The following is a 24,966-nucleotide window of genomic DNA, read 5'->3' on the forward strand; positions in this document are numbered from 1 at the left end:
CCAGCCCGTCGCCCAGTTTCAGCATACTTGCTTGAAGATCTCACAGGAACAACTGGAGAAAAAAGCTGCCTTAAAAAAATCTTGCCAGGACCAAAGATCCCAGCAAGGAACTTAGGTCCTTACTCCTAACTAGACAGAAAAAAACTGACATCCTGTAGCAGGGAGAGAGAGGATATACCCTCTGGGACTGCCCCTAAGGTGTGGCCAGAACGTTTTCCTTCTGCCTAGTGTCCTACTCCTGTAGAGGGCAGTATAACCCGATTTGATATTAATCTAGAGGACTGCGTCTGTCAATGAGCGATAGAGAAAACGGAATTTTTGTAAAATCTTACCTGTAAAATTCCTTTCTCTGAGTCCTCCGACAGTCGCCGCCTCTTCATATTCGTCACATATGGGGTATTAGACTTTGCTCCGAAGGAGTAGCTAGGCAACAGAATATGTTAACAATAAAGCTTTAACATATCCCACCCTCAAGGGGTGGTCCCCTCAGTCAATACCCTCCTACTTCCTGCAACCATATCTCAGTTTTAGTGGAATAGCAGTAGAGTATACATTCAAACCCCAAAAGAGGGGCGGGGGCGGCGACTGTCGGAGGACTCAGAGAAAGGAATTTTACAGGTAAGATTTTACAAAAATTCCGTTTTCTCTTACGTCCTCCGACAGTCGCCGCCTCTTCATATTCGTCACATATGGGGACGTCCCAAAGCAGTGCAAACATGAGGGGTGGGAAACGCATCCGCGCCGAAAGGCAACGCAGTCTCCACATCAAAGAAAGGAACCTTACCAAAGGAAGGAAACCAGCTGGGCAACAGCAAAAAAAAAAGTGCTCAACAGGAGCAACAACCCAGGAAAAGACAAAAAAACCAGGGGATACAAAAAACTATCCCAACAGCCAGGAGTCCCCAACAAGGGACCCTATGGAACAGCCGCACTAAGAACCTTGCGGCCAAAGGAAGCATCCGCCGATGCCTGAACATCCACTTTGTAGAATTTTGTGAAAGTGTGTACGGTCGACCAAGTCGCCGCCTTACACACCTGGGCTACAGAAGCCCCATGACGGCAGGCCCAAGACGTACTCAGTGATCTAGTAGAGTGCGCCTTCACAGGCACAGGGGGAACCTTCCCCTGCAAGGCATAGGCCTGTTCAATGGTCTGCCTGATCCATTTGGCAATGGTAGAGGCGGAAGCCGCCATGCCCTTCCGAGGACCCTCTGGAAGAACAAACAAGGAGTCAGTCTTACGAAAAGACTCAGTCGATTTAAGGTAAACCCTTATCGCCCGAACAACATCCAGAGAGTGCAATCTCACCTCCTTCGGATGTTTAGGCTTCGTGCACAACGAAGGCAAAACAATATCCTCGTTAAGATGGAATTCCGAAACTCGTTTCGGTAGAAAAGAAGGATTAGGTCGCAAGACCACCTTATCCAAATGAACAACCAGGTACGGAGACTTGCAGGACAAAGCCGCCAGTTCCGACACTCTGCGAGCCGAAGTGATCGCCACCAAAAAGGCGACCTTTTTGGACAACATAGACAACGAGATCTCCCTGATCTGTTCAAAAGGAGCACGTTGTAACACAGATAGAACTAGATTCAAGTCCCAAGGGGGCAAAGGATCCCTCCTAGGAGGAACCAGATGCCGCACACCCTGAATAAAAGTGCCAACCAAGGAGTTGGAAGCCACGGGACGTTGAAAACAGAACGGCCAGCGCCGACACCTGACCCTTAATCGTAGCCAGCGCCAAACGCTGATCGACACCCGTCTGAAGGAAAGACAGCACACGGGAAACCGAGTACGTGCGGGGTGAAAACCCCCTGGACTCACACCAGGCAAAATAGGCCTTCCAAGTACGGTAATAAACCTTCCCCGAGGAAGACTTCCTCGCGTTGATCAAAGTATGAACGACCTCTGGAGAGAGACCCTTCTCCTTCAGGACCTCGGTCTCAACAGCCAGGCCGTCAAAGCCAGCGACTGTAAAGCAGGATGGTAAATCGGTCCTTGAGACAGTAGATCGTCTCGAAGAGGCAGACGCCAAGGAGCGTCGACCGCCAGATTCACGAGGTCTGCGTACCAGGACCGGCGAGGCCAGTCCGGTGCCACAAGAATCACCGTGCTGCGTTCCGAGTGCAACCTGCGAAGGAACCTGGACAGCAACTGAATCGGTGGAAACGCGTACATCAGCCTGTACTGATGCCACGGGGCCACTAACGCGTCCGACGCGTCTGCCCGAGGGTCGCGCGTCCTCGCCACGAACCTCTTCACCTTGTAGTTGAGGCGAGACGCGAACAGGTCCACATCTGGAAGACCCCACTTCGCGCACAACATCTGGAAGACAGCCGGGTGGAGAGACCATTCCCCCTGATCCAGGGTCTGGCGACTCAGATAGTCCGCCTGCCAGTTCTCCACTCCCGGAATGTGAACCGCCGTTATCGCCGGGACATGAGTCTCGGCCCAAGACAGAATGTCGGCCACTTCTCGAGCCGCTCGGGCACTCCTGGTGCCCCCTTGGTGGTTGATGTAGGCCACCGCCGTGGCATTGTCCGTCTGCACCCGAACCGGGCAGCCCTGCAGCCGGTCCGTCCAGCGATGAAGACAGAGCCTTATCGCACGCAATTCCAGAATGTTGATCGGAAGGGAAGACTCCCCCTCCGACCAGGTCCCCTGGGCGGACAGAACGCCCAGAACACCACCCCAGCCCGACAGGCTGGCATCCGTGGTGATTATCGTCCACGAGATCGGACGAAACGACTTGCCCCCGGACACCAACGGGGACTGGAGCCACCACAGAAGGTTTTCCCTGGTGCGATGACTCAACGAGATCTGAAGATCCAGAGATTGAGGTCGCCCGTCCCACCTGGACAGGATCTCCGCTCGGAGACCCCGCGTGTGAAACTGCGCGAAAGGAATCGCCTCGAAGGCCGAGACCATCAATCCCAGACATCTCATACCCGTCCGCAGAGACGAGTGTGGAACGTCCCTGAGGGACCTGACTTCCTCCTGAAGAGTCCTGAGTTTGTCTTCCGGCAGGAAGACCTTCGCCTGCACCGAGTCCAGTATCATTCCCAGATAGGGGAGACGAACCGACGGACTCAGTGTCGACTTTGGAACATTTATCGTCCAACCGAACTCCTGCAGAGTTTGCATTGTGACAGACAGGTCCTTCTCCAGACCCTGTCTGGTCGCAGACCGAACCAGAATGTCGTCCAGACACCCCAGGACAGAAATGCCCTGGGCTCTCAATAATGCCAGAACCGGTGCAAGCACCTTGGTGAAGACCCGCGGAGCCGAGGCGAGCCCAAAGGGCAACGCCACAAACTGGTAGTGATCCTCCGCAATGGCAAATCGAAGGTACTTCTGATGACCCTCGAATATGGGGATGTGAAGGTACGCATCCTTCAAATCGATGGAGGCCATGAATTCCCCCGGAACCAGGGCAGCCACCACCGAGCGCAGGGATTCCATGCGGAACTTGCGAACTCGCACAGAGCGGTTCAGAGCTTTCAAGTCCAGAATCGGACGAACCTTGCCCTCCTTCCTGGGCACGGTGAACAGATTGGAATAAAACCCCCGAAATCTGTCCCGATGAGGCACCGGAACCACCACTCCCTGAGCCCTCAGGTCCTGCACCGCCAGGTGCAGATCCCGCAGGCGCTCTGGAGACAGTTGAAGATTTGAGGGAAAAAATCTGCTCTCCGGCCGAGAGAGAAACTCGATCTTGTAACCAGATCGAACGATTTCCAGAACCCATCTGTCCCTCACACGGGCCAACCAGGGCTGAAGAAAACCGAGCAAGCGTCCCCCCACCCCAAAACTGGGTGAGGGCGCCCCTTCAGGCCGAACTGTTATGGGCCGCAGGTCCGGATTGACCGGACTTCTGTTTCCCAGACCAGGGCTTCTTCTGAGAGCCTTGGCCCTTGAACGGTTTGCCCTTGTAGTGCGGCCGAAAGGCACGAAAGGACCCCTGAGGGGGCCGAAAATGAGCATGCTTCTTCCCAGAAGCCCCCTTAGCCTTGGGGAAATGGGGCAAGAGAGTGCTCTTACCCCCGGTAATCCCCTTAATCAACACATCCAGGGACTCCCCAAAAAGGCGAGACCCATCATAAGGCAGATTGGCTAAGGTTTTACGTGAAGATTGGTCCACCGACCAACATTTCAACCAAACCAGGCGGCGAGACAACACCGCCACGCTGTGCACACGCGCGGCCAACGGAATCAGGTCCAGGTCCGCATCACACAGATACATGACACCCTGGTGGATCTGATCCACCATATCCAGGGTCGCCGCCGAGGCCGAATCGGCCACTAGGACGCGCCTAAGCATCTGCGTCCAACTTGCGATCGCCTGGGCCGCCATGAGAGAAGCAAACAGAGCCTTAAGCATAGAACCCGTAACAGAATAAGTATGACGGGCAAGAGACTCCAGTCTCCTATCCGTGGCATCACGGAAAACAGGGGATCCCTCTGCAGGGATCGCAGTGGCTTTGTTCAAAACCGCAATAGCATGATCCACTGGCGGAGGCACACACCACCGTTCATCAGTGGCAGGCGAGAAAGGATAACGCAGCTTAAATTTACTTGGTACCGCAAAAGGCTTGCGCAAATCGCGCCATTGGTCCTTAACAGCGCGCTGAAAATCAGCATTGCAGGGAAAAACCTGCGGCGTCCTGCGTTTTCTCTGCGTCCCATAAGCCGCCAAGGCAGCGGGGGGACACACTTCGTCCTGCAAACGTAGCGTCTGCTTAATGGAAGCAATCAACTCATCCATGATTGCAAGCTCTTCAGGCGAGCCAGGGGGAGAATTATCAACCCCCTCAACTTCAGCCTCTACCTCAGACCCCACTAGATCAAGAGAGGAGCGGGACCCCGATAGGGGGGTCCCCGCCAGAACAGCCCCATCACCTTCACCCTCAGAATCAGAGGACAGAGCAACTCTGGGCCGTTTAGTAGATTGAGCAGCCACCAGCATTTGCACCTGTGCAGCAAGGCCAGCCACAATAGTGGCTAAATCCCCCCCTGGGGGGGAAACAGCGGTCCCCTGGCTTTCCACCAATACTGTGGGAAACTTGCCCTCCTGAGAATCCATTGCCCCTGTATGCCAGACAACCAAGGGTTAACTGCCCCCTTACAGCAAGCGCGGCAAGCGCAGCCCACCGCACCACACTCAGGCACAATGAGACCCCCACAGGGAATATACAGACTGAATACAGGCAATGGAACACAGGAATAGAAGGATAAAACCGGAGGAGACTCCGCTGCTGCTGCTGCTGCCTCGATCGGTGCTTCCAGGAGAGAGGAAGTGATGCTGCCAGGGCGCTCTATGTAAGCCTATGGAGGCTACAAGAAAATGGCCGCCGTGCATGTAAACCATGCGGCCGGAGCGGGCGCCGGTAAAATGGCGCCGTTTGGCGCCGAAATCGCCGCTCCACAGTGCATAAAATCACACACAATATTATCCCATTATATGGATACATGTTAGATCGCCGCAGCGATCGCTGTATATGCCCCAACATGCCATTAAAAACATGCCCCACAGCACACAGCTCCTCACACTGCCCAGCCTGACATACTCAGTGTCATACAGCTCCCCCCCCCCCCCTTGCAGCCCACAGCATGCAGCCGAGAGATAGGGAGACAAGCAGTGTGATTAAAGGCAGGTTACACAGTCCCAGACTGAGACCCCCCCCAGACAGACAGGTCCCCACATAGATACACTTACCTCACATGGCGTGGGGAACCCGCACAGGCGAACAAGCCGCTGCACATGAGGCAGGGAGAGTCGCAATTCAAGACGCACACAATGGCGGTTCAGAAACCGCACAGCGTCCGGTGAGGTAGCCACCTCACCAATCATCCCTGCACCGAACAGGGATGGGTCGTTCACTGTGCCAGGAGCGTTACCTGGCTGAACGCTCGATGGCAGACCGGGAAGCCACTGACCCACGACCTGCGACCAGGGGGATCAGCCCGAGACCCAGTCCGCATGATCCTCTTCGTCCGAAGAACTAACTAATGCTGACAAAAATAACAGCTAAGTAAAGGCAGAGAGAAAACTCAAACAAAATATCAAAAAGAAGAAAGAGCCTGGGACAAAAAGTCCCAGCACAGAGAGAGCCAGCCACTCCTGACAAGCTAGACATTAAAACTGAGATATGGTTGCAGGAAGTAGGAGGGTATTGACTGAGGGGACCACCCCTTGAGGGTGGGATATGTTAAAGCTTTATTGTTAACATATTCTGTTGCCTAGCTACTCCTTCGGAGCAAAGTCTAATACCCCATATGTGACGAATATGAAGAGGCGGCGACTGTCGGAGGACGTAAGAGAAAGACAGTTTATAGGTCACATTAAAGGTGGAAAATATTCTGAATTTACTTATCTTTGTCTCATTTTTTAACATCATAGAAACCTGACATTTTAACAGGGGTGTGTAGACTTTTTATATCCACTGTACATACCCAGCAATATGCATGATGATGTAAATTACACACATAAAGGTAAAGTTCACCTTTGATAAAAAAATAAATTAATATCTTATTGCAGGTAAATAAAATGTGCAGTTTTTTTTTTTCCTGCAGCCTGCCTGGATCCTTCAGACTCTCAGTAAACTGCCCTTACCTCTGATACAGACAGGCAGTTACTGAATGGCAGGGCGAATCAATGGACTAACTAGAGCACACACAGTTCATTGAGAACTACAAGCCGTCAACCACGGAGGCCGATGGTAGATGTAATACATTCATTTACAGAACTCTGTGAATGAATGAAGTGGCTGTGTAGGCGGAGCCCTGCACAGCTATGCTGCTTTAAAATTGTGACAGTGGGTGCAGAGAGAAAGGGGGGGGGGTGGTGCTGTACAAGATGAGAGGGTGCAGGAGCTGGAAGATGTTACATGTTCCACCCTAAATATGGAATTATCTTTTAACTTCTAAACATTTTTCTGATACTAATGAAAGGGAGGATTAGGTGTGTCAACTCATTTTGCATAAATCATGCCCTGTATACTTCACCCACCGGCTTGAATCACTGCTACTGGGTGCAGGAGCCCCAAATGAGCACATCTCTTTCATTGTATAATCCTCAAATGTAGAGAAGGGGTCCCCTTCTCCAGGGCCAGAACAAGGGGTGGCGCAGTTTGGCATCCTTGCCATGGGCGCTGGATGACCTTGTCCCGGCTATGTCCTTCTCTACATTTGATAATAAAAGAGACCCTGTCACAAGCCTAAAAATGTGCAGGTAAAAAAAAAACACACAAAATTAGGTATTTTCTAATACCTGATCCCCTGATGATGTCAGCCTTGACTGACGAAACGTCGGGAACGTGAGACCATACACATCCAGGTCTGAGGTCTGAGGAGCGCAGCGTGGAGCGGTGTCTTCCATCCCCAGCAAACGATTTTATTGAAGGCTTTTATCTGCTTTTTGTCTAGTAAGTGCAATTTGTCTTAAATAAATGCTTGATTGATAAGAGATACTGCACCATGAGACTATTTTTTCATCCCTGCATATGGCTTGGCTTTCTGATTATGGCACTGACTCTGGCTGTGATGACCTCTACTTATGGGAGCAAGATGCATTAGAGTTCCTTACTGGAGTACACAGCGCATTTGACTCCCTATAATCAAGGGGTCCATTAAATCTGGTAAGCGGCTCATATAGTTATTCCACATGTTTGTATTTATTTTATATATATTTCTGTTGAGCGCTACATCCCCATTTGTTCACTATTTTCTATGCTTAGTTGTAGCGCTTTTCCTTTCTACAAACTACCTTTATTCACTTGCAATAGGCCTGTAAACTTACAAAGAAGCCTTGATTCCTTAGCACAGCCCCTTCCCTCCTTACACATCATAGCTCTCTCCTCTTCTAAAGTGTGTTTATTCTCTCTGGGCTGGCCCAACTCCATGCCCCTCCCTTCATCTCCCAAAATAACTTTTTTGGTAGCTGCTGGACAGGAGTAATGGGGAATACTATAGAGCAGGGGTCCTCAAACTACGGCCCGCCGGCCGGGATGTATCATTCATGTTTTTTTTTTTCCATGAATCACCTAATTAGAGCCAGAGGCTCTAATAGGCTTCAGAAAAGGGTGGATCCGGGCGCAGAGCAGTGCGCCCTAGCCCACCCATTTGTGTGACAATAGCTAATGAAAATTCGCTATTGTCACACTGATCCTCCTCCTGGCCAATCAGGAAGCGGGTCCGAGACACGCTTCCTGATTGGTCGAAAGGCGAGCTCATGCCATTGGCCGAGGAGGAGGCGGGAGGACTCAAGGACACGCCAGGGGACTGAGGAGAAGCCGCCGCTGCAGGTAAGTACACTGGCTGGTCTCTCTGCATTGAAGGGGGCACGGCACGCTGGTCTCTGCATTCAAAGGGGGCACGCTGGTCTCTGCATTGAAAGGGGGCACAATGGTCTCTGCATTGAAAGGGGGCGCAATGGTCTCTGCATTGAAAGGGGGCGCAATGGTCTCTGCATTGAAAGGGGGCACAATGGTCTCTGCATTGAAAGGGGGCACAATGGTCTCTCTGCATTGAAAGGGGGCACAATGGTCTCTCTGCATTGAAAGGGGGCATGCTGGTCACTCTGCATTGATGGGGGCACGCTGGTCACTCTGCATTGATGGGGGCATGCTGGTCACTCTGCATTGATGGGGGCATGCTGGTCACTCTGCATTGATGGGGGCATGCTGGTCACTCTGCATTGATGGGGGCATGCTGGTCACTCTGCATTGATGGGGGCACACTATACCTTGATTACTAAAGGCCCCTTTCACACTTTTGTGACCTCAAAGTCATGCAATTTTTTACAGCGTTTTTTGCCGCAAAGCAATGCCTATTACATTTTTCTGTTTGCGCCCCCCCAAAAATTTTGAGCACCAGTCGCCTCTATATAAATAGAACAATAAAAAATATGTGCATTGGAATTCGTTCATATTTTTTTTCAAACTATAATCCGGCACCCAACAGTGTCTGAGGGACCATGAACTGCCCCCTGTTTAAAAAGTTTGAGGACCCCTGCTATAGAGTATAACTTAAGTGACAGCTTTGAGTCTGCTAGGACAGCAGTCTCAAGGCTTTGGATGTCTAAACAAAAAAAGGTTTATACAGGTCAAAACACACATAAATTATGTTAAATGCACATAAAATCTAATGGGAAAATTGTTGAAATAAAGTGTCTGGCAACAGTCTATTAGTCATAACAGCAAAAAAAATCCATTACTCTCAAATTACTGATTTTACAAGCTTGCTCCACAGCATGGAGAACTTCTCAGCAAGCCAGCAACACTATTTATACTTGTTGTAGAAGTATATGAATTACTTTGTCAAGACTAGACTTGTGTTTTACACTGTCAGTAAAATAAAATGTCTGGAAGCTGAGCTGCCCAGCAGGGTTTAATATAGGCGCTGTTACCTAGAAAACCTTGTGTGTCATTGTCAATTAACTGAGAGGACAGCAGAACAAAGCAAATTATGTAATGTGAAGGGGAAAGTTGTAACAATGTGAGGGAGCAGAAGAAATGTTTACCAATGACAGTGGCTATAGCCAGCTTTTCCACACTGTGTGTCAATGAGCCTACAAAACAGTTGCTCTGGGCTGTTTATTCGGTCTATAATGTAGAACACATACAATTAACTGGAATATAGCACTCAGGCTTTACCCTTTATTACCTAATTGGCAATTTCTAAAATGAAAATCATCATCTATAAAAATAAGTTTTCAGTTATAAATATCCTGCTCCAGTTTGATATCTCTAGTGGTCAATGATATCGGTGGTCACAGTCACTTACTTCCAGGCATAGGGTGTGTAGTTTTTCTGTACATTCTGATTGCTCTGGTATCTTCTTTTGTAGCTCCAGTACACACGCTTTCTCCTGGAAAAGCTTATCCCTTATTGCCTGGATAGAGAAAAAAGGAAGAAAAAATAAAGATTAAATGAACACAAGTATGAATATGTTGAATTTACAGGTTTGCATGCTTGCTAAAAAATAAATGCAAAACAAACTCATTCGTACATTGAATAGGTTATGATGGACAATAAAATAAAGTTACAGTTCAGGTTTTAAAAAGTTTAATGCTTTAATAAAGTGAACCTGACCTGTCTAAAAAGTGCTGGCCTACAGAAACATGTTTTAGGCTCCTGATCAATCCGTGTTCCTGTGGAGCCTCTTGAATGCCCGGCCCACATTATACAATGGTCCTCTGCTTTTTCTCAAGTCCAGATAAAGCACCATCTTTCAATTGTCAAAATCAGAGCACCTAGTGCTCACTGTTTACTCATTGTTAAATGAACAATGGCTCTGTTCTACAGTGGACTGGATACGGTCACAATCACAGCAAAAAATGAAGGATCTGTGATAGGGATAGACCGATATGGTTTTTTCAGAGTCGATAACGATATTTTGGTCACAGCATATGGGCCGATATTTTGTACATTTAAAGTTTTGAAAGATAGACAATTTTTGACACAAATCTGGTACTGAACATGTTAATTTTTGTTTAATGCTTAATAGCTGGCTGGCTGGCACCCTATAGTGGGTGGCTGGCTGTCACGCTGTGGTGGGTGGGTGGCTGGCTGGCACCCTGTGGTGGGTGGGTGGCTGGCTGGCACCCTGTGGTGGGTGGGTGGATGGCTGCTACAGGGTCTGTGGGCGGCTGGCTGCTACAGGGTCTGTGGGCGGCTGGCTGCTACAGGGTCTGTGGGCGGCTGGCTGCTACAGGGCCTGTGGGCGGCTGGCTGCTACAGGGCCTGTGGGCGGCTGGCTGCTACAGGGCCTGTGGGCGGCTGGCTGCTACAGGGCCTGTGGGCGGCTGGCTGCTACAGGGCCTGTGGGCGGCTGGCTGCTACAGGGCCTGTGGGCAGCTGGCTGCTACAGGGCCTGTGGGCAGCTGGCTGCTACAGGGCCTGTGGGCAGCTGGCTGCTACAGGGCCTGTGGGCAGCTGGCTGCTACAGGGCCTGTGGGCAGCTGGCTGCTACAGGGCCTGTGGGCAGCTGGCTGCTACAGGGCCTGTGGGCAGCTGGCTGCTACAGGGCCTGTGGGCAGCTGGCTGCTACAGGGTCTGTGGGCAGCTGGCTGCTACAGGGTCTGTGGGCAGCTGGCTGCTACAGGGTCTGTGGGTGGCTGGCTGTCTGGCACCCTGCCTGTGGGTGGCTGGCTGTCTGGCATCCCGGGGTGGGTGGCTGGCACCCTGCGGTGGGTGGCTGGCTGGTACAGGGCCTGTGGCTGGCTGGTATAGGGCCTGTGGATGTGGGTGGCTGGCTGGCACCGGGCTGCTGTGGGTGGGTGTATGGCTGTGATACACTCCCGCAAGACTAGTTGCGACTCCAGATGAGGCTGTCCAAGGCGACGGAGTCAGCCTAAGAAGGCAGAATAACGTCACAAAAATATTGGCAATATCGGCTAGTTCCGGGGCCGTTACCGATATATTGGGGAAAGTGTATATCGGCCCTCGATATATCGGCTTTACAGATAATTGGTCTATCCCTAATCGGTGATGTCACCTGACCAGTCAGAAGACCACTAGATTTGAGGTATTAAATTATTTAAAAATAGTTGTGGAGGGGGAAAGCATCTTTTTGTATTTTTTCACAGAGCTGAAGTTGGGCAAAGAATCTATTATTTTCAATAAATACTGCAAATAATAGATGGTAAGCTTTGAAGCCACTGAATCAACATGACAGACAGATAACCAGCATTTTTAGAAAAAGGACATCAGTGGAAACCTCCCCTCTCCTTTAAGAAACCACATTCTAATTTCCACAGTTCAGATGACAATCAATACATTTGCATAGGGAAATGTGAAAAACCCATCACTACAATAGCCTTTTTTTCTCTCCTGTGCTCAGTGTACAGGTTAGTCCTTTATATTATATATGCAAGCAAAAGTGCAGGGATTAGGTTCAGCACATTGACATACAGACGCATGTGTTTTACCTTGCTGCAGGAAATTTAATTTGTAACCACCTTTTAGTAAACTAATCGTGATGTACATTTCTTGCTTTGTTGGCTTCTCTTCAAGAAAACCTCTTGTATAGCTATTAAGGGCACAGCTGTTTAGATCTCTATAGATAACCTATTAGCAGTGTTCTCTGAGTTGTTGAATCTCAAAAAGGCTGCTATGCAAAGGAGCTCATCTTGAAACCTGTCCACAATCATTTGTTGCCTTTTGTGGCCAAAATTCTTTATGCAAACTGGCAGCAAGTTGGAGAAATGTCCTGTCCAAAATTGATGAAAAGACAAGAAGAAAATTGGTCAGGGGGGCCAAGAGGCCTACAGCAACAGGAAAGGAGCTGAAGGAATATCTGGCAAGTACTGGCTGTGTGGTACATGTGACAATCTCCCATATTCTACGTATTTCTGGGCTATGGGGTAGAGTGGCAAGACAGAAAGCCTTTTCTTACGAAGAAAAACATCCAAGCCCAGCTAAATTTTGCAAAAAATGGATTTTTGTAAAATCTTACCGTAAAATCCTTTTCTCTTAGCTCATCGACAGACGTAGTCCTCGGTGATACACCACCTTCGGGTTATGTTACCTCCGCAGGAGCAGGACTAGACAGGAAATTAAAAAGCTCTGGCCACACCCTAGGGGCAGTCCCAGAGGGTATATCCTCTCTCTCTCTGCCTCAGCAAATCAGTTATGTGAAAAAGCAGTGCTTAGAGAATTTAACCCAACCCAACTCCAAAACAGAGGGGCGGGGACTACGTCTGTCGATGAGCTAAGAGAAAAGGATTTTACGGTAAGATTTTACAAAAATCCATTTTTCTCTAGCGCTCATCGACAGACGTAGTCCTCGGTGATACACCACCTTCGGGACGTCCCAGAGCAGTATCACAACTGAGGGGTGGGAAAATGGAAATCAATCCCAATCTAGAAGGCCCAACCGGTGCCAACTAGAAGTTTACAATGCTCATCCTTAATGATGAGACTCAACCAAAAAAAGAGAAAACAATTTTTTTTTTTTTTTTTTCAAACAGAAAAAAACCCTCGAGGTAGACCACCGGTCTCCTCAAATTGCGGCCTGCAAAACCTTGCGGCCAAATGAGGCATCCGCCGATGCCGTCACATCAATTTTATAGAATTTTGTAAAGGTATGTACCGACGACCAGGTGGCCGCCTTACATACCTGGACCACTGACGCCTGATGGCGAAAGGCCCAGGAAGTACTGAGCGCTCGAGTGGAGTGCGCCCTAACAGGGAACGGAGGACTCTGACCCTTAATAGAATAAGCCTGTACCACCGTTTGTCTAATCCATTTGGCAATGGTCGCGGCAGATGCAGGCAAACCCTTTCTGGGGCCATTCGTGATCACAAAAAGTGAATCCGTCTTACGGAATGATTCCGTAGCTTTCAGGTATACCCTGATTGCCCGAACCACATCTAAGGAATGCAACGCATGTTCCCAATGATGCTTGGGCTGAGGACACAAGGAAGGTAGTACAATATCTTCATTCAGATGAAAATCTGAAACCACCTTGGGAAGAAAAGATGGCTTAGGATGAAGTACTACCTTATCCCTATGAATCACTAGGTATGGTGACTGGCATGATAATGCAGCCAGTTCTGACACCCTGCGAGCAGAAGTAATAGCCACCAAGAAGGCCACCTTCTGGGATAGAGTAAGCAAGGGAATCTCCCTGATGTTTTCAAAGGGAGGTTTCTGTAGAACCGACAAAACCAAATTAAGGTCCCAGGGCGGTAAGGGCGCGCGGACTGGAGGAGCCAGGTGCCGCACCCCCTGGATGAAATTCCGCACCAAGGATTTGGTAGCTAAAGGCTTCTGAAAGAAGATTGCTAATGCTGAAACTTGACCCTTGATGGTGCTCAAGGCTAGCTTCTGCTCAACCCCTTGTTGCAAAAAGGCCAATATTCGAGTCACCGAATAGGTACGTGGAGGAAATCCTAAAGATTCGCACCACGCAATATAAGTCTTCCATGTGTGATAATAGACTTTGCTGGAAGTCGCTTTCCTTGCTTTAATAAGGGTAGGAATGACTGAAGTAGACAAACCTCTGTCCTTCAGTACTTGGGTCTCAATGGCCAGGCCATTAAAACCAGCGACTGTAAAGCACGAAGGAAAATTGGTCCTTGAGACCACAGACACTCCCTGAGACGAAGTTCCCACGGAACGTCTGAGACTAACATGTCCAAGTCGGCCAGGCCGGCTTGAGGAGGCCAGCCTAGAATTTCTAGGACCACTGGCGCTGATTGGATCTGAACCAGGCGTCCCTAGAGGTATCTGGCCCCGACCATCCGAGAAAGTCTGGTCGTTTTCTGTTCCCACACATTTATCAGATACCTGATTGCTATCAGGAAGGGTGATCTTTTCTGGTTGAACCTCAGGGACCGAAGTCACCCGACTAGAGGCTACTTGGCCTATCTGGTCAACCAGATCCGATTCCTGTGAGGTATCGGGACTAATCTTAGGAAAAGGTAAAGGAAAAGATCTTTTCAGGGAACGGTAACTACCGCTTCCTGTGGTACTTAAATGTTGGAAGGGAAGAATCGCACCGGTAGTAGTGGTTGATGCTCGATCTAATGTCCTGAATACCGGTGAAAACGTCCCCCCACCCTGAAACCGGGTGGGGGCGCACCTTCAGGCTGTGTACTCCTTTGCTTCGGGTTTGGCTGGGTTGGTCCCCTTCTTGAACCCTCCTGGAGGAGTCTTGCCTTTCCCGCTAGTACCAGCCGGGCGCCCTTTATGGGCGGTAAAGAAAGGTCCTCGCTTGTTGCGAGGTCCCTTAGCTTTTGCAGCCTGTGGCAAAAAAGTGCTCTTGCCCCCAGTGGCATCCTTAATGATTTCATCTAGGTTGGCTCCAAATAGACGATTCCCCTGAAAGGGGAGATTGGTCAAGGTCTTTTTGGAACCTAGGTCAGCTGACCAGCATTTTAACCACAGCACACGTCTGAGGATCACTGCTAACTTAGATGCATGCCCTAATAGGGGAGTAGTGTCCAAGGCTGCGTCACAGATAAACCGTAGCCCTTGTATGATCTGTTCCATCAAATCAGATGTCTCCTGGGGAATATCTTTTCCCCTAAGATCTTGGCGTACCATTTTCGCCCATTCCGTAAGTGTCTGGGAAACTAGACCAATAACGATTACTGGTCTAAATGCTGACCCTATCAGAGAAAAGATAGTGCGGGACTCTGCTTCTATCTTTCGATCCACCGGATCCTTAAAGGACGAAGTGTCCTCCACTGGAATAACCGTGGCTTTATTCAGCCTGGAAATAGGCGGATCCACGACTGGTGGTACCGTCCATTTCTTAATGATGGATTCCTCAAACGGATAGCGTCTAGCAATACGCTTGGAAATAGTAAAGGTACGTTTAGAATGCTCCCATTCTCCTTTAATCTGATTACCAAAACATTTAGGTACAGGAAAAGCCTTCGCCGTCTTGATGGGCTTATTAGTCCCAAAAGGCCTCTCTGTTTCAGTTGCCTCTGCCGGTAAAGCCTCAAGTTTTAAGGTTTCTTGCACTGCCACAACTAGTGCGTCCACCAATGCTTCTTCCTGAATTATAGCAAGAGAAGAAGCGTCCTCCTCACTGTCTGAGGGGGCTTTACCTGGGATAACAGCCCTTGCAGAGGAACCTGCAACTGCCGTGACCATCTCTGAATCTGAGTCAGAGGTGTCAGATGGTATAGGGGTAGGCGGGGGTCGCTTCCTAGACCCCCGTCCCTGACAGGCCGCCTCCACCCGAGCCACCATAGACTCCAAAATTGCTGTAAATGACTCTATACTCTGTGCACCGGCGGGTCCCGAGGCCCCCTCGAGGGAAACAGGTGGGGGAATATGTGTGGCAGGGTCCATAATAACTCCAGTTACTTCCTGGATAATATAATTCAAAAGTAAAGAAAAAAACTTTTTTTTTTTTTTTTTTTTCTTTTCTGACCCCCAGCGCCACAAAAAGCCCCTTAGTGTTACCTGCTTAGGGATCCCTATCGATCGAGAGAGAGAGAGATAGACCCCCAGGCTCACCACTTGATGCTCAGAGTTAAACTGCAACAGCTTACAGCGCTGTCTCGACAAACAGGAAGTCTCTTGGCTGGCTGCCCAGGAAGAAAGGAGGCGGCTCCGCCCCTCTGCACGCCTTCCGGCGCCTCCCCCAAGCTCCACGAGGTGTAGGATCACCTCAAACATGGCCGCCCCCATGCTGGAGACACGAGGCTACGCCAAAATGGCGGCTCGTGCGATCCAGCAAAAAAAATGGCGGCGGCCTAAACTGAATAGCGGTGTGCTGCAGGGCACACAACACTCTCTCTGCATGGGGATATGGCGTGGTTGGCGGTACCGGCCCTGGCGGACCGCGTGGCCGTTCGGGAGGCCTGCTATAGCTGGAGATCTGATTTGGAAGGCAGTCTACATGTCCGTGGCTTCTGACTGGTAGGTAGCTTATACTTAACCCATAAGATTCCCAGAATGCCACAGATTACATCTTTAAAACATGTATACAATAGATTGTTAGCTCCCAAGCCAAGCCTCCTGGCTTTTGCACACATAAATCACACTCAAAGTAGGAGGATTTGTGACATGTTATAGGATAGAAAGGACTCTTTCTTACCATACAGAGAGGGGCCCGCGTTCACCACAAAACCCGTCAGGGAAAAAGGGGGAACATACTACTCACCATACCGGAACCAGGCGGGCACCAACTCCTGACAGTACCCCTCTCCACCGGGGCGGGAGGGCTGTCGACCGATACGGACGCCGTGACTCATGGTCTTTGGCGTTTCGGCGAGACGTTTAACTCGCGTGGACAGTCCTTTAATGGGACTTTGTCGCGGCCGACCCAGCGCGGAGCTATGGCCTGCACGCGCTCGTAGGCTGAACTGGGGTGACCACCGGATCTCAACATCCAGCCCGTCGCCCAGTTCAGCTTTCTTGCTTGAAGATCTCACAGGAACACTGGAGAAAAAAGCTGTCTAAAAAATCTTTTTAAGAAAAAAATCTTGCCAGGACCTAAGATCCCAGCAAGGTGTCTAGGTCCTTACTCCTAACTAGACAGAAAATAACTGATTTGCTGAGGCAGAGAGAGAGAGGATATACCCTCTGGGACTGCCCCTAGGGTGTGGCCAGAGCTTTTTAATTTCCTGTCTAGTCCTGCTCCTGCGGAGGTAACATAACCCGAAGGTGGTGTATCACCGAGGACTACGTCTGTCGATGAGCGCTAGAGAAAACACATCTAAAGTCTCCCAAAAGCATGTGGGAAAATGTGTTATGGTCTGATCAAACCAAGGTTGAATGTTTTGACCATAATTCCAAAAGATACGTTTGGCGCAAAAACAACATTGCACATCACCAAAAGAACACCATACCCACAGTGGTGGTAGCAGCATCAAGCTTTGGGGCTGTTTTTCTTCAGCTGGAACAGGGGCCTAAAGCCCCGTACACACGATCAGATTATGGAACCATCTGTCGTCCGTTTTTTGTGGCATGCTAGTCTGATGTGGAAAGTGAAGGTTATTTTCATACGAATTTTCCCGTACGACAGAATTCTACTTCAGAAGTGATGTCATGTGCTGGATTGTTTTGTATGTGTTCTTTCGTCTCTGAGCATGCCTAGTCTTGCTCTTAAGATTTTTTTCCGTCGAAATCTGTACTAATGAGACGAAAATCGGATGTTGTTTTGACAAAAATTATATAGCCTGCACATCAGGATTTTGTCAGCCGAAAAGTCGGAGTCGGCTGTCGAAAGCACCATACTAACAATCCGAAAATCGACAGATCGGTCGTCGGATGAATTTTCCCTTCAGATTTTCTTATCGTGTTTAAGGGCCTTTAGTGAAGGTAGAGGGAATTATGAACAGTTCCAAACACCAGTCAATATTGGCAAAAAACCTTCAAGCTTCTGCTAGAAAGCTGAACATGAAGAGGAACTTTATCTTTCAGCATGACAATGACCCAAAGCATACATCCAAATCAACAAAGGAATGGCTTTAACAGAAGATTAAAGTTTTAAAATGGCTCAGACCTGAATCTAATTGAAAATCTGTGGGGTAATCTGAAGAGGGCTGTGCACAGGAGATGCCCTCGCAATCTGACAGATTTGCAGTTTTTTTGCAAAGAAGAGTGGGCAAATATTGCCAAGTCAAGATGTGCCATGCTGATAGACTCATACCCAAAAAGACTGAGTGCTGTAATAAAATCAAAAGGAGCTTCAACAAAGTATTTGTTTAAGGATGTGCACGCTTTAGGGCTGCCATGACGCGTCGACTACAAAAAATCGTCAACGTGCGTGAAAAACGTCGACGCGTCTACGCGTGACGTCACACGCCCCCTGGCCGGCCACCGTGCCGCTTGAAATTCCCCCGCCGGGCTCCGTCCACACCGATGCCGGAAACAAGACCGTCCACACCGATGCCGGAGACAAGAGGTGAGCGCTGACCGTCTCCAGCACCCCTGTACTCCGCCACAGCTTCTGCCGCAACGCCATCCTCCCTGATCACCCAGCTACTTAAGAGATGTCACATGTGCGGCACTACACCGGCTTGTAATGGCCTGTACTAGGTAGGAGGGCTTACTGGGGGGTCTGTACTGGGAGGGGGCTTACTAAGTGGTCTGTACAGTACAGACCACTTAGTAAGCCCCCCTCCCAGTACAGACCCCTCAGTAAGCCCTCCCACCTAGTACAGACAGACCCCTTAGTAAGCCCCCCCTCCCAGTGCAGACCCCTCAGTACGCCCTCCCACCTAGTACAGTCTGTACTAGGTGGGAGGGCTTACTGAGGGGTCTGCACTGGGAGGGGGGGCTTACTAAGGGGTTTGTACTAGGTTGGAGGGCTTACTGAGTGGTCTGTACTAGTGTACTGGGAGGGGGGCTTACTAAGTGGTCTGTACAGTACAGACCACTTAGTAAGCCCCCCCTTCCAGTACAGACCCCTCAGTAAGCCCTCCCACCTAGTACATACCACTTAGTAAGCCCCCCTCCCAGTACAGACCCCTCAGTAAGCCCTCCCACCTAGTACATACTGTACTAGGTGGGAGGGCTTACTGAGGGGTCTGCACTGGGAGGGGGGGGGGCTTACTAAGTGGTCTGTACTAGGTGGAAGGGCTTACTGAGGGGTCTGCACTGGGAGGGGGGGCTTACTAAGTGGTCTGTACTAGGTGGGAGGGCTTACTGAGGGGTCTGCACTGGGAGGGGGGCTTACTAAGTGGTCTGTACTAGGTGGGAGGGCTTACTGAGGGGTCTGCACTGGGAGGGGGGGGCTTACTAAGTGGTCTGTACTAGGTGGGAGGGCTTACTGAGGGGTCTGCACTGGGAGGGGGGGCTTACTAAGTGGTCTGCACTAGGTAGGAGGGCTTACTGTGGGGTCTGTACTGGGAGGGGGCTTACTGAGGGATCTGTATTAATTACAGGATTAATTAGCTAATCAAAAAAACACTCAATTAAGCAAAAAAAAATAAATAAAAATAATCGTTAGATTAGTCGGCTAATCGTAAAAATAATCGATAGATTAGTCGACAGACAAATTAATCGTTAGTTGCAGCCCTAGCACGCTTATGCAACCATATTATTTTATTTTTACCTCCCTCCACCTAAAAGATTTCAGTTTGTTGTTCAACTGAGTTGTAGAGTTTATAGGTCACATTAAAAGGTGGAAAAAGTTCTGAAATGATTTACCTTTGTCTAATTTTTTTACATCACAGAAACCAGACATTTTAACAGGGGTGTGTAGACTTTTTATATCCACTGTATGACTCAGGGGAGGTTGGGAATGACTGTTGCTTTCATGCACAGAGCTGCAATCCTTTTCTGCAGCACTGGAGCAGATTTACAAAGAATTAGTACTGTAGAACTTACTGTTCCCCCTGACACTTCAATTGAACTTTAAATATGTGTAACCAAATGTAGGTAGCTGTTCGTGGTTTATATTTTGCATTTCAAGGTAAACTTCCTGCTCAGAATCAGCATGGGTTAGACATGCCACCTACTGTTAATATGGTTTGAATTCTATTAATCTGCATTTTGTAAAATCCTGACAAAAGGCAGCAAGTGTCTAGGTGGATCCCAGCAGTGTGTTATAGATTAACCATAAATACCCACTAGAAAATATTTACAGATATAATCCTGATTCCACACAAAATGCATACTGTGAATGCCCCCCTATAAAATATTTAAAAATGCAAAACCTGATTTACAGACAAAATACCTAGTTAATCAAACAGCAAGGACAACTCTGTGCACTGGCAGGTAATTATAGGAATTTGCTCCACCTCAGGCAATGACTCTAGACAATGAATAATGAACTACAAACCAAAATCCCTCTTGTTATTAATCAAATGCTAAAAAAACACTTTCTGGTGGCAGTGTATGCATTCCTGCCTATCTACACAGTTCAGGTAGTCCCAAGTGCCACCCTATCCAATCTTTGCTTCAAACTCAGCTCGCAATATGAAGTATATTGATTTTCATAAAACTATTAAAACCTAAAATGTGTAAAAGTAAAACCGAAAATGCTGTATCAACAGTTTGATTTCATAATAATGTGTTTATAGCAAAGGTTTATTCTTTAGCAATCAGAACAAAAATAAAGCACTTTTCCTTTGGCTCTTTTTGTAGCATTTAGGAGAAAATGAGTAAAACTGATAAGAAAAAAAAAAAAGATTGATCGTGTTTAGGGAAATATTCACCAATCTAGATTTGGTATGTGTGATAAGCCTTGTTAAAACAGTGCAAGAGACAATAAAAACAAACCACACAATGGCCACAAAGAGGGATGAGGGTATCCCGTTACTGAACTTCCTTTCTGCTTGGGGAGATAGAAGCAATTAAAGAAAAACTATAGGCAAAACTGTATTTTTATTTTGGATAAAAGGAGGGTTATAACCCGCCCTTTTATTTTTTTTGCCATCTGTGCCCCATTGGGGAGAAGTCCTGCAAATTAACCACTTGCCACCCACCCGCCATCAAATGATGGTGGAGCGGTGCGGCTCTCGTTCCTGGACGTCATCATAGGACGGCTCCCCAGAATGGCCGCTCTTGCGCGGACTCTCCTAGGACACCGCATGACCCCCATCTTGGTAAGGAGCCTATGACGTGGCTCTTTACCCATGTGATCAGCTGTGTCCAATCACAGCTGGTCACATTTAAATGCAAAAGTGCCGTTTATCGGTGCTCCTCGCCTCACACTGTCAGAGTGGGTGGCGAGGAGAGCTGATCAGCAGCTCCTCCTTGAAGGGGAGCCAAGAACAAGTAATCAGGGCACTGATCATCAGTGCCCTGATTACAGTACAGGAAGAGCAGTGCCCATCAGTGACACCAATCAATGCCCATCAGTGACACCAATCAATGCCCATCAGTGATGCCAGTCAGTGTCTGCTTATCTGTCCTGCCCATCAGTGCCACCCACCAGTGCGGCATATTAGTGCCACCCCATTAGCGCACACCCGTGCCGCCCCCATCAGCACACATCAGTGAAGGAGAAAAATTACTAATTTACAAAATTTACTGACCCTAAACTTTGAAAAAAAAAAGGCTTTTTTTTTTTTTTTTTTTTGTAAGTAAAAAAATACAAACCCAGCAGTAAATAAACAGGGGCACAGAACACAATAAAAACTGACAGGTACAGTAAAACCTTGGTTTGAGAGTAACTTGGTTTGAGAGCGCTTTGCAAGACAAGCAAATTTTTAAAATAAATTTTGACTTGATATACAAGCGATGTCTTGATATACAAGTAGCGTCATATATAAAAAAGAAAAGAGGAGCCTCTAAAGTGTAGCAATATGGTTACATTTAATGAAGGTTCAATATTTAGCAACTCACATGGTTGATGATTAAGGGCTCTTTCACACGGAGCAGACCGCATTGCGATCCGCTCCGGGACTTTTTTTTTTTTCACGGAGCGGATTACATTTGTGTCATCCGCATATCATCCCATTCGTTTGCGATTGATATACGGACATAATGTAAGTCTATGGGCATTGGCGGATGTCAGCGGATGACACCGCTGACATCCGATTTTGCATCCGTTCCGTTTTTTACATGGAACAAAAATAGGGTTCTGTTCCGTTCCAAAAAACGGAACAGAATTGAAAGGACGAAAATCGGATGTCTGCGGATGGTCATCCGCTGACATCCGCAATGCCATTGACATACATTATGTCCGTATATCATCCGCAAAAAAATAGGATGATATACAGACATGCGGAACGCCCGTGTGAAAGGGCCCTAAAACAAGCACATCTAAGTATGCAGGCATCTGGGGTAAAGCTGTCCACATAGACCATCCTCTGCACAGCCATCTTCATCATCCCTTCCCCGCTGCACTCCACGAGTGAATCAAAGCATCACTTTCAGATCACTCTACTGCAGGCTATTCTTCCCGGTCATGATTGCAGACTGACTGTGGTGAGAGCCGGTGGTTCAGAAGATGGTCTATGTGGACAGCTTTACCCCGGATGCCTGCATACTTAGGTGTGCCTATTTTAATCATCAACCATGTGAGTTGCTAAATGTTGAACCTTCATTAAAATGTATTACTTATGCATATATATTATTATTATTTCTTAGAATTTTACAAAATATCGACTCCTGATGAAGTGGCAATGTGCGTCCACGAAACGCGTCGAGTCCATGATGTTTTCTATATAATCAGATACTTTATTACCTGGAATTACTACATTCTATGTTATGTACAAATTCAATATATACAATTTTGGAATCTGCTCTGATGTCTGTCTATATTATGAATTTGGAGGTGCTATACCAATTGTCATTACCTGTTTTACATATACTTACTGTATGTTGTTTACACTGCAATGTCCATCCATTTCTATATATATGTACCCATGCTCTATTGGATATTTATATTGTATTGTTGATGACCTGCATCATTAAAATCAAGTTTTTCTTTTACTATGTTGTTGGACCCACTTTTACAATCATTCTAGCCATATTACCTATCCCAACCATTGGTATGCACTTCATTTAAAGTCCCAACTGCCCCCTTCTTTTTATCCTTGTCCCTATATTTAGGGTTACTTAGGCATTGGCTCTGTGTATTACATTATTACTATGTTGTGAAAGGATTCACACATATTTTATATTATGCTATATTACCCTGCCGATAGCCTCATTACGTTTCAGTCATACTCCCCTTTCCCCCAATTTGTTCAAGAAACAGGGATGGAGGCACATAGCCCTAGCCAGGCGTAACCTCATTTAAAGTCCCAACTTTTTTCGTTGTCTGTGTCTATAGTGATTTAGGGATGGAAGTGCCTGCTTGGTTGGTTTCATGGCTTACACATTACCATATTTCATATTTTTATTCAGTGGCTCCACATCATGCGATTTAATTGATTATAAGTGTCATCATCTCCTGTATCATGGCCAACATTTTATTAATAATTTTTGGATCATTGCTTAATACCAAATTTTAAGTACTCCATACATTAGGGATTCTTTGGATTGTTCTCTGTGTGACAATTGGTCTGTTCCCCGGGAGCTGCGATGCGTGCTGCGTGTCCTCCCTCTCCTCCTCTGCTTCTTAGCGTAGGGGACAGGGTGGGCGGTCTCACCACGCATCGGCGCCACGCCTCCCGCCGACGCATGACGTCTTTTTGGCGCCATCTCGCCGACGAGGTTCTGTTCCACCTGTGTACATAAGCCAGCCCGCGGGACGGTAACGCCTTACGGCTGTTGCCCTTCCCGTGGTGCACTAGGCTTTTACACGATCGTGACGCTGGGCTCACCTTGCTAGGCGGCTCTTGGGCTCTCACGCAATATTTCACATGGTAATCTAGTTCTTATTGGTGCACCTCACTTCTTGATGTCTTTCACTTTTTCTTTTTCCAACTTTCTCCTTATCTGCCCTTCACTGGCTTACAATATCACTATCAGCTTGGCTTTCTTCACAATTATTTCTAAGGACTTTTTATCTTCTGTTTACACGTGGCTTGTGGACAATGGTATTCACCAATTCCTCCCTCACCTATCTATGGCATACTTGTCTGGTGTTTTCACGGTCCACTCGCTTACACCCTTGTCACACACACTTATAGTTTCCTTCCTTGTTCATCATACTCCGGTTATGAGTAATATGACGCCCTTTAACATATACAACTATCTTTATTGATGTTTACCATTATACCCAGATGTATAGACTACATATATATTTCTCTTTACAGATACTGTATATGTTCACCACTATGGGCTAGCCTTATCTCATATCCTGACACGCCTTCACCATGATCCACATATGTTCTTCCTGCCCGCCTGCCGGTGTGCCCTCAGCTCCCATGGGGGACATGCAGTGTCCACATAGTCTCAGTACCAATCTAGTATTATTACGTAAGTGATTGGGGCAAAAATGGGGGTCATTCTCTTTCCCCCGTTTCCCTCTCCTACCTTTTCTCCTCATTCTAATTGGCATTCATTAACATGATCCTTATTACTTATGCATATATATTATTATTATTTCTTAGAATTTTACAAAATATCGACTCCTGATGAAGTGGCAATGTGCGTCCACGAAACGCGTCGAGTCCATGATGTTTTCTATATAATCAGATACTTTATTACCTGGAATTACTACATTCTATGTTATGTACAAATTCAATATATACAATTTTGGAATCTGCTCTGATGTCTGTCTATATTATGAATTTGGAGGTGCTATACCAATTGTCATTACCTGTTTTACATATACTTACTGTATGTTGTTTACACTGCAATGTCCATCCATTTCTATATATATGTACCCATGCTCTATTGGATATTTATATTGTATTGTTGATGACCTGCATCATTAAAATCAAGTTTTTCTTTTACTATGTTGTTGGACCCACTTTTACAATCATTCTAGCCATATTACCTATCCCAACCATTGGTATGCACTTCATTTAAAGTCCCAACTGCCCCCTTCTTTTTATCCTTGTCCCTATATTTAGGGTTACTTAGGCATTGGCTCTGTGTATTACATTATTACTATGTTGTGAAAGGATTCACACATATTTTATATTATGCTAT

At 47.6% G+C, this 24,966-nt stretch overlaps 1 protein-coding gene across 5 annotated transcripts in view; it reads right to left on the reverse strand.

The window, feature by feature from the left end:
• The window catches only part of CEP85L (centrosomal protein 85L), a 347,939-nt gene that overhangs the window by 15,481 nt on the left and 307,492 nt on the right, over positions 1 to 24,966 (reverse strand). For all 5 annotated transcript variants that reach the window (XM_082251204.1, XM_082251206.1, XM_082251205.1 and 2 more), the window contains one exon: positions 9,784 to 9,891. In XM_082251204.1, the coding sequence (XP_082107330.1) occupies positions 9,784 to 9,891 (108 nt within the window). The remainder of the gene's footprint in view (positions 1 to 9,783; positions 9,892 to 24,966) is intronic.

This window comes from Pelophylax lessonae, assembly GCF_965119305.1.
Source record: "Pelophylax lessonae genome assembly, chromosome: 3".
NCBI lineage: Eukaryota > Metazoa > Chordata > Amphibia > Anura > Ranidae > Pelophylax > Pelophylax lessonae.